This window comes from Lutjanus erythropterus, chromosome 1, assembly GCF_056507025.1.
Source record: "Lutjanus erythropterus isolate fLutEry1 chromosome 1, fLutEry1.hap2, whole genome shotgun sequence".
Taxonomy (NCBI): Eukaryota; Metazoa; Chordata; class Actinopteri; order Lutjaniformes; family Lutjanidae; genus Lutjanus; species Lutjanus erythropterus.
The window spans coordinates 45,248,395-45,259,178 of NC_139317.1; the positions used below are offsets into that span (position 1 = coordinate 45,248,395).

The 10,784-nt window shown below is 39.6% G+C and overlaps 1 protein-coding gene across 1 annotated transcript; it reads right to left on the bottom strand.

Annotated features, from left to right (window-relative positions):
- Positions 1 to 6,029: 6,029 nt before the first annotated feature.
- Positions 6,030 to 6,212, bottom strand: ctxnd1 (cortexin domain containing 1). Its single transcript, XM_084725324.1, has one exon. It carries the CDS (start codon positions 6,210 to 6,212, stop codon positions 6,030 to 6,032), a length of 183 nt encoding a protein of 60 aa, XP_084581450.1.
- Between the last annotated feature and the right edge of the window lie 4,572 nt (positions 6,213 to 10,784).

Here is a 10,784-nt window from a genome sequence, read left to right on the forward strand (position 1 = left end):
TCCTGCAGTCCGGTCTGTTACAGATGTGAAGCACCTCAAGGATCCAGAAAAGTCTTCAATCAGTCAATCAATCAATCGTTTATTAATGTGCCAGCTATTTGCCCCCCTTGCACACATAAGCTGCGTTAAACCTCATATTCTTACTGAATCTGGCTGTGTCACAATTACAATACATCTACAATGCAGCTCAGTCAAGGCTGTGTTTGTCTGTCAAACACATCAGTAGTTGCAGTCCAAATCAGATCAGCTTCACTGGCCAATTACATGTACATAAAAGGGATCTGACTCTGGTATATAGAGAGGGTATGCACTGACGTCACTTCCCCATTGGAACATCCTGCCTGTAATAAAGGAAACTGTGAAATCTGGAAGTAAAACAAGCTACTGTCTTTGTAGATTAAAGGCAGTTGGACACTCAATGGTCTCTACAATTTACCAAAGACACATCAGTCCATCAATATTGACTTAGATCAGAACAGTCCATCCGAGTACTTTCCTCTTTTGGGGTGAAAGCAACCGCTCTGTTTTTTTTTGACTGGCAGTCAATACAAATTCAGAGGTCTTTGCCAGTTTAAATGCATAAAATTAGAAAACTGTATCACCTTTGAGCTATTGGGAACCTGAAATCCTAGGGCCGGTTATGGTATGTCTTTGCTGATCAACAATCAGTACTGTTACACATTAAAAAGAAAAAAAGAAAAGAAAAATAGGGGTTGATAGGTGTCTGCTTTGGAGGTAGTGTAGAGAAAGGAACTAAGTGAACAAAGTGAAATGAATCACCTCCTGAAATGATCTGTTTTGTGTTTTGTGTGTGTGTTGCTGCTCGCAATACATTCACTGAATCTATGAACACACAAGACAGGGAACTGGGGAACATAGGGAACATACTAGACAGTGATCTAGAGTCCTGATTGACACTAGTACTGAACAATCAAGTGAAGAAACCTTTTCAAACATTTTTTTTAAATTAACTGATTCTAGTGATTTGTTACACTAAAAAGCTGTTTTCCCATCACTAGCCACTGTTGGTATATCCTGACATACAAGTACCTTATTGAATCTCCAGGTAATCTATTTCAGACATCTGTCACTTTTTAGGATGCTATTTTGCTGGTTTAGTTGTCCGTCCACTGAAACATTATGATAAACTTACTACATCACAAACATTGACATGCATGTGAATGACACAAGTTTTTCTGGCGCAGACACCAGCGCTCGTTTTCACCCAGACTGGGGTGAAGTCAAGGAAAGTGACATATGGCTGCTCTCATCTATGTGGCCAGGAATCTGGTTTCCTGACATTTATTATCTCCACCAGGCATAAGCCTGTACGTGCATGTCCGACAGAGCTGGAACTTGTCCACAGCTGATTTTGAATATGACTGGAACCACCAGCCTTTTTTAATGCACATTCATGACTCTATGCTGAAGGATCTCTGTGATCAGCTGTGGCCACAGGCATTATGTTTTCAGGTCATCCGATATCTCAAGAATGCCTTGAGGTAATTTTTTCAAACTTGGAACAAATGGGCCCACAGTCCAAACACACTTTGGTGGTCAAAGGTCAAAGTTACTGTGACCTCACATCCAACCAACTCTTGTGAATGACATATCTCAGGAGTGCTTAGAGGGAATTTCTTCAAACATGTTTTTCGTCATAACTAAAGAATTAATATACTAAATGTGACAAAATTTCACACAAAATTCTAATAGGATACTAGCAATGCTAGAGAATAACTAATTACATGCAATTAAATTACAAAATGAATTTAATTGTATTCAGTTACAGTGACTGAGATTGATGATTCCAAAGGGGTTACAGCTGAATACTATTTTCAGGTTGCCTCTACCTGATTTCAATGCTGGGGACAAAAGGCTGGATGCTTGGTGACGTTACTTCAAGGCAGGATTTGTTGGCAAAATTACAGTGATGAGGACGCCAAAGGATATTCTGGTTCTATGAGGACAGTTTGTGCAGATAATTTTGTTTTATTACATTATTGGAGAGACATGTTCTCATGCAGAGGTGTTGATGTTTGCAGTTATGTCCGGCGTTTGTGATTGTAGAACCAGAGACTCAGTTACACAGCATATAAATGCAAGATGCTAAATCTCTACTAGCACAGAGTCATTGCAGGAATATCGTTGCAGTGTAACTTTTGAAACACTTAACACTGTAGCAGCCTACCAAGTGAAATAGCATAATATCGTCATCATTATTTTAAATGTCGCCAGTATGTTGTCCCTACATTTCTACCACTTTTATCTATTATTATTTTATTTCTGCAACGTTGCAGCAACTTTATTATATAAAGTCCAGGAACTGTCATACAGATGATGTTGAACAGATGTTGCAAATGTTTCAACAACATACCAGCAGTATAACTAATGGTAATATTGTAACTGTAATATTGCATCACAATCGTGATGTTGCAGGGACATGCTGTGTTTGTAGGGGTATTTAACTGATGTAATTCATTAGTACGCTATACAACTTAAGTTACGATATTACCCAAAAATCCAACATAACTGACACAAATTGGTAACTGCAAATCCATGTTACTTCGCCTGGATTCCAGTTGTCTCTGTAATTTGCAGCAAATTGCAGCAAGCTTTCAGCAGTCCCTAAAAAGATTGTGCTGATTTCTTGTTGAATGTATTTGTACAGTCAATCACACGACAGACGTTTCTTATTTTAGATTTGTGTTGTATTTTCTTGTCATTTAAACTAAAAGCTAACACTGCCGCTTCCTTGTGTTTTTGCCACACAGTGGGTGTCATTGCATCAACATCTGCATACTGTGACGTCATGTACATACCCTCTCTGTATACATGAGTGAATTTAAGGCGTTCAAAATGCATCCTGCAAAATTATTTTTGCCCTAAGCAGCCAGACTGCGATGCAGCCGTGTCCAGTGGACACTGGGCATTACTTTTCACTCTTTCTTAATCTGCAGCACTGCTGAATTATGTATGGTGCTTCACCTCATTGTTATACAGCATTATAAACAGGTTATTTCATAAACCTCCACTCAGTTTTTAAGTCAAGCATATCAGTAAACTGCTGACTTCCACACTGAACCCCCACCACCACCTTCACTGTTATTCCTGGATATCTGAGATCACCGGAAAGGAATGAGCACAGCTATTTAACCCTGCTGCCTTAAGAGAAGCATAATGTGCCATTTTCCCATCCAAAAAATGTTAATTTGTCCAAGGAACTGAAGGTAAAGGGACTTGGGGGGGCTGATGTGGAACTCAGCATTGTGCTAAATGGCTCTGTGATTTACTGTAAGCATAGGCACTTCATAACATGCAACTGACAGACATTTCATAGAGGATAAATGCCGTCTATGCAGATACATAAGTCAGAGACAGATTCAATCAACAGCTATAAGAACACCTCAGTTTGTTCTAAACTAATGGCTGAGACAGGCAAAGCAAACAAGGCTCATTAATGAACAGAAGCAATGGTTTCTGGGTGTAATAGTTCATACCGCCATGAGTCAGGACATATTGGACAGCACAAGACGCCTATTTTGCAGTTTTGTCTTTGTGTGTATGTGTGTGCATTCTTTCAGCAAGAGGAGAGGACATGCTGTGGCAGTAGCACATAATCAAGCATGACTGCTACTGTAAAGGCTAAACGGCTACAGATTGTCTGAGCAGTAATGCTCAATATATATACTCAGACACCGAATCTCAAGCAAATACAAGTCAATCAAGTCCTATAAGAAAGTCTTTATAAAACATACAAAATCTGCCTGTGTGGCTTGCAATGAAATCAAGTGACAAAGGCCTCCCTACATTTCTTTGAGAACTTGTGTATAATTTAAAGGGACACTCCAGTGATTTAGTATCAGCAGCAGAGGCCAAACCCAGACTTTTAAAGCTTGGTGTGCATCAAGCTCCAAAAACCCAGGATCCTAGACTTCTCACAATGCATCATACATTGGACCCATCCTCTTAGGGGTGGGTTAAACTTCACCAGATTGACAGAGGAAGCCAGTTACGTGTCTGTGGCTAATTCAGAAATGTCTGTAGTAACAACCCCATCTTTTCAATCTGCATACAAATAACATGACTTTACACTTGAAAACTTTGTTTTCAAAGTCCAATTTTGCGTGCAGGTGATGCGCTAATCCTTCCCACTAACTTCTGTGGAGAACAGATCCATTCATTAACAAAACTAAACAAGTGGCTATGAAATGGTCACAGTTTGGTTAGATTTAGATAATAAGATCATGGTTTGGGTTACGTTACTTAAAATAAGCCTGACCCATCCAACCACCCCATCTCTGTTACGTTACGTTGCGTTATGTTATATCACATCATGTTACATTAAGTTATGTGAAATAATGTTCACTTTTGGTGTCACAAGGGACACACACCTTGGCCTCCTGGATGAAAGGTATATGTTTGTCTGTCTTAATACTACGTCGCCTGCTGTGTTTTTCATGGGAAGGATTGCTACACCACCTGTGTGCAAAACTGGACTTTGCATGTGCACTGCGTGCAAAGATTGAAGAGAATGGTCTGGTAAGGACAGCAGGACAGAGAAGGCTGAGTGATGTATTGTTTTTAGACTATCAATGGACTGTCCCTTTAAACTTGTCATGTCTTATGAAAAGTCCTGGTTTTTGTTCACTTTAACCACTAAGTGCTGACACCACTGTGACTGCAGTTGTTGCTTCTGTTTCTTGTAAATTGTATAATTCCCATGAGGCTACATGCTAACACTTGAGCAGACACTGTGTGGAGCAAAAACGTAGTCTCCAGTTGTACACTAACCATAACATAGTCAACCACAGCACAGTGGTGCTAAGTATTTTGTCAGTACATACCAGCTAACTTGATCAAACAGGCCAATAATTCTGTTTCCCCATGACTTGGGTCTTATTTTCGTAGTTTTGATCACTACTACCATTGATCCACCAGTGAAAAATAGAAATGGTCATGGTCTAGTCCAACATGACAAGAAACAAGCTAATAGTTGAGCCAGACCACAACCAAAACTATGGTGAACCAGGCTGTAACAAACCAGAATTAAGCCTTTAAGTTAGGGTAACAAGTAAAACTAACTAGTTCAGACTGTGGATGAGGATTCTTTTTTCTCAAGACTTTTCTTCTTTGTGGTCTTTGTCTTCCGCCAGTCTGTACAGATGTAAAGGGAAAGTGCGATCAGTTGAGTCAGCACCCACTTGCCAGTACTGATTGTGTGTATTTGTCCAACAGGAATGTAAGGCAGCCCGAGGGCTCCTGAAGACATCTCTAGGTAGATACAAAAAGCCAAGTTTATGTGCTTTACTCTGTAGCTGTAATAATGTCACTCCATCATTGGCTTCGTCGACGGACAGAATCCCAGCAGCTCCCCACTTTCTTCCTCCTCCTGGTCGATCCATGTGTGGATAAAGCAATCTTTACATTTCGTCCTCCCAGTATACATCTTATCGGATGTGTAAGTTTCATGTTCAGGCTTGTATTTCTCTACTTTGAACTAAATGCTCTACCAGAGAGGTTTTTTCCTACCTTTACCACAGTAGAATGCTCTGTGACACTATAAAGAAACTTTTCAGAATATAGTGACTTAAAAACATTCGCATAAAGTATCCTGAAATGGTTCTTAAAGCTTTTACCATAAAAGAACCATTTTAGAATCTGTATTGAAGCAAAAGAAGTTCTGTGTCAGGAAAAGACATGTACTCTAAAGTGCTTCTTGATCATTTTAGGATAACTGAATGCTCTAAAGTGGTACTATTATAACAAAATATTGAAACTGGTACTATTAGAGGAGCATATTTAATATATATATATATATATATATATATATATATATATATATATATATATATATATATATATTTTATCTCAGAAAGGAAATGGATTTAGGGGTCAGTAGGTTGTCAAACAGAAGAGCTTCCTCACTACAAGCTTTCTCATCTGTGCGGACACTTTGCTGATTTGTTGTGTATGTTGTTGCCTGGAGGAACCCATGCTTTATGTACACGCTGTGTGTGTGTTTGAGTGTGTCAGTCATCCAGGTGCTGTTCTTCCCAGGTGGAGGTGGGGATGGCGCTGTAGGGGTCCATGATGACCTTCGCGCAGCGGATGATCATGGCCACCAGCAGCAGGCAGAGGAAGGCGATGCAGGCCAACGTCAGGCCCTGGTCCACGTCCACAAAGGCTGGCTCCGTAGTGCCCTCCACCTCCATGACTGCTGCTGCTGTCTGCTGCTGCTGTCCTCAGACACGCCCGCGCACTCTGCTACCATCCTGAAGTCCTGACTGGAAATTCAAAGAGAAAGGAAGAACACAGATATGATTAGCCATATAGAGGACATACAGATGTAAGAGGACAGAGACTAAAATCATGACATCATCACAAAATGTCCAACATGGCATACGTATATGCACATGCACAGCTATGTGAATTTAGAACTCCCCATTTACACCTGACACTGAAATTGGATCCAGATCTGGATCTGTTATCCAGATTGTTGTACAGATTTCATTTACACCTACCTAAGATCTGAACACAATGCAAGGCTGACTACCTCCAGATGTGGTCAAGCAGATCTGATCATATTTTGATCACGAAGAAGTGTGTCTAACCCTTCACTCCCATTTAACCCCACTCCCTTCACTCTCAGTTCTCATGACTATTTCGTTTGTGCTTGGACTCATGCTACTGGAGTTTTCTCATTAACGGTTGCTTAACTTACCTTACTGCAAACTCTGTCTCAGTCCCTCGGACACAATCTGTTTAATGACCAATCTGTGGTCTTTGAATCTCCCCTGTCTACAGCCATCTGTGCTCCATCAATCATGTTCCACAGTGAAGCATTGACCCATTACTCTCTGTCCGGCAGCTCCAAAGAGTCACCAAGTTCACAAATAGGCCATATTCTCATCCCCATCCTTGGGAGGAAGCTGCTCTTCTAGACGCCTGATGTCCCACGAGCCAGGTTCCCAAAACCCAACCTGCTGCCACACAACAGACAACTCACAGCTCCCAGATTTGGCTCCTTCCTGTGCAACAACTATCCCACTGGACAGTCACTCACCTCCAGCGTGCCCTCTAAGAAATTTCAAGGAGACAACAATACAGCCAGGCTTTTCCAGCTCTACAAAGCCTACACTCTCGTCACCGCTCCAGCTGGCTGCTCACTTCCAGGTTCCCTACGCAGTGGCAACCAAAGCAGTCCAGCCAAATGGTTCAACCCTCTCTTTAAAGCCAGGTCGTATCAGGTCGTGACCTCTTGCCCAAGGTGCTTGTCAAGACCCACTCTTCACCACTGAATCTGCACATGCTGTTCTGTTCCACTACCATCTTTTCCAGGTTCGGTCAAAGTCTGGGATTTCTCATGCACTTAACCTTAACATTAACCACCTTCAGACAAGGAATCACAGACCATGACACACATCAAGATCCTTGGCACTATGACCCCATCCCATTCTTCCTGAATCCTCTCTGCAATCAAGATAAACTACCTTTAATACTGTGTATATTGTGTGATCTTTGTTAGTGAAATGTGTTTTCATGTGAATCTGTTTTCTCTTAAATGTGACTGGTGGTATCCAGTCAGAGTATCTCAGAGTAGTGGAGCTACAGCCTTCTGTAATCCCTCTTCTTCTACCACTCTTCCTTGGAGTAGATAGAATTAAAGGGATTCTTTATCAAATAAGAAAACTAAGCTAAGCTAATGCCAAACTCTGCTTCACAAAATAAAACACAATGTGAATGCAGAAACTCTCTTCTACCCTCAGGCTGGTGAAACATCAGCCGAGTGTCTCTGAGGACATGAAGACAACAACAGACGCTCTCTGCGAGGAGCCGAACATAAAGGGCCATCAATATTCAGAGTGCATGCGAGTGTGGAAAAGCTGAGGAATGTCTTGTTGTTTCATGGTGATTTCTCCATAAATCCATCCTCTGCTGCACGGAGATAAGAGACATTATCCTGAGAGAAGAACTAAGGTGAGCAGAGGAGGAAGCAGAGCAGAGGTGGTTTCACCTTTACTGTTGTTGTTTACTCGATTTGTCCTCTTGCTTTGTCCCGGCTTAATAATAAGATTTTAAAATTTAGTCAGTGACTGGAGCATGCCAAGAATTCACCTGAGACGCTCTCTGGAGAAAATAGCTGAGAGTGCAGGAAACAAGGGATAAGCTGTCTTTTGAAAGAGCAGGGGATGACTGAAATACGAACAGCTTGCTGTAGTTAGTTTGAAGCATACTGAGGCCTTTAGCAGAGTCTGTTTTAGAGTCTTATCTGTTGTTCTTTAGTGTGATAGTAGTAGCTGTGATATTAGCATCATGACACATTGGGTACATGACATTTCCCTTAATTGCATCCACTTCTACCTCACTTGCATCTTTTCCTTGAATCCTTGTTCCGCTCAGAAGGAGAAGAGAGGAAACATCTTTTTATGGACATGAGCAGTGTTAGGCAACAATATATTACTTAGTAATATTATTACTTTTTCCAGTAATGAATAGTGTAAGGGATTAGAATTTCCAAGACAGTAATCACATTACAGTTACTAATTTCACGTAAGTTACTGAGTTACTTGTTGACCTAGGTAGGCCATCTTCTGATGACGTGTACGAGCAGATCATGTCAGCTGCTAGCCAAAAAACTCAGCGAAGGATGGAGGCTCCTCCAGAGAGAATTTGTAGTGAAGGAATCTAATTTGAAGGTCAGATTTTGTTCCCACCACAGCCAACATCTGGACAGCAACAACAAAAGCTTTCTGAGTGTTAACTGCTCACTGGATCAGCAGACAAGGCCGCCAACCAGGTACAAAAGTAATATAATGAATAATGTAACTAGTAACAAGTAATGAGTAAAGTAATATTATTACTTTTTAAAGGAGTAATAAGTAAAAAGTAACTTCCTGAATAACCTGTGTAACAATGGATGCATTGAACAAATTCACTATGATCATATCTTTCTTTGAGTCAGAAGCCAAACATCATTCAGACCTGGGACATGCACCAAGACTAAACTACAGAGGACATTAGCAGGGTGAGTCTACAGGATTTGACACCCCCATGTATGTTTATATTATGAATTAGAACTGCAACGATTAATTAAATATTAATTGATTATTAAATTAATCATGAACTATTTTGCTAATTGATTAGCTGGTTTAAATGTTTTTTAAAGAAAAAAACCCCTCCAATTCCAGCTTCTTAGATGTGAATACTTCATGTTTTCAGTATTCTTTTTAAAATTTTAAAGTTACTTTTAAAAGTAACACTCCCAAACACTGCCAAGGAGTAATTTATTACAAACCTGCAGTCTGTATTTTGGGAAGAATGGATGTGACTTTTTGAGGTATGATTTATCACATTAAATAACATAAATAATGACACAGTGACATGGTAGTTAGCACTGTCACCTCACAGCAAGAAGGTCCTGAGATTTATTCCCCCAGCCGGATGGGGAGCTGGGGAGTTTAAATTAGTTTAAATAGTTTAAAACTCTAAATTGCCCATAGGTATGAACATGAATGGTTGTTTGTCCCTATGTGTCAGACCTGAGATGAACTGGCGATTTGTCAAGGGTGTATCCCGCCTCTCGCCCAATGGATGGATGGAACATAAATGAAATAAAAGTCTAAAAATAAAAATAAAAACATAGAACGAATTTGTTTGTCTACCACCACCTCTATCAGTCTGTATGAAACAGCCTTTGTTTTGATCACAGGTCTGAATGGCAACATGTACAACCACAGCTCTGAGAAGTCCATCTGCATATACAAACTAGGACAGACTGTGTGGTGGACAAACAAGCCAGCTCTGTTCACAGTTAACTGATCTGTGGAAGCTCACATCCTCAGTGAGCTCTCTGTTTTCCCACTGAGCCCAAAACCTAGGGACATTGCTAAACTGAGATTAGTGGTTTATCCAGTTAAATGTAAGATTAACACATGTCTAAACTCTATACTGTGTGGTTAACCTGCTCCAGAGTCATGGATTAGACTGTTAGAGTGACCTGTGCAAACCTTTGTTGTTGGGCACATATTACATCCTGATTAGAATTTTTTGTATAATAGTAATCGTCAGAAAAGTCAATAATATCGGTTTAAATGATCTGTATAAATATTACACACCTTTAGTTTTATTCTGTATGTGATGCCCTGCAATTTTTGACTGGGTTTTCTTCCAACAATCTTATTTGCCCACGAGGATTACACTGTTAAAAAAAAAAAAAAAAAGCTGAAACAACTAAAGATTATATATTGCAATAGATTTTTGAGTTTTGAGCACAATTCAACTAAGTTTTGAAAAAAAATAAAATCAATAATCTTTAGTTCAGATAATTTACTTTTCTGTTTTGGATAAACTTAAATCTTTGAGTTTTAGAAATTAAATTGCAAAAAAAAAATGGTCAGGAATTGTGGACCATGTTTGTAATTATTTTGGTGCCTGAAAATTAAATGGTTTTAATTCAAAATATTAGAATATTAACCTGTATTCACCTTTACTTCAATGAGTTTACTCAATAATTGTTTTAATACAATTTTTCGGGGTTTCTAGGATTCAAAGATTCAAGTTTGTCGAAAGACAGAAAGTTAATAATATCGATAAATGATTTTTCAGTAGTAAAACATTTTCAAAACTTTAGAGTTTGAGTTGAGCTCAAACTTAAAAAATATATTGAAGTAAGTCGCCTTGAATATTTTTTTTCTTTTTACAGTGCAGTAGTGCCACGTCATCTGTTTTAGAAAAAACTCCAGAACAGACTGCCAATACCAACATCATCAGTAAATACAGGCTGT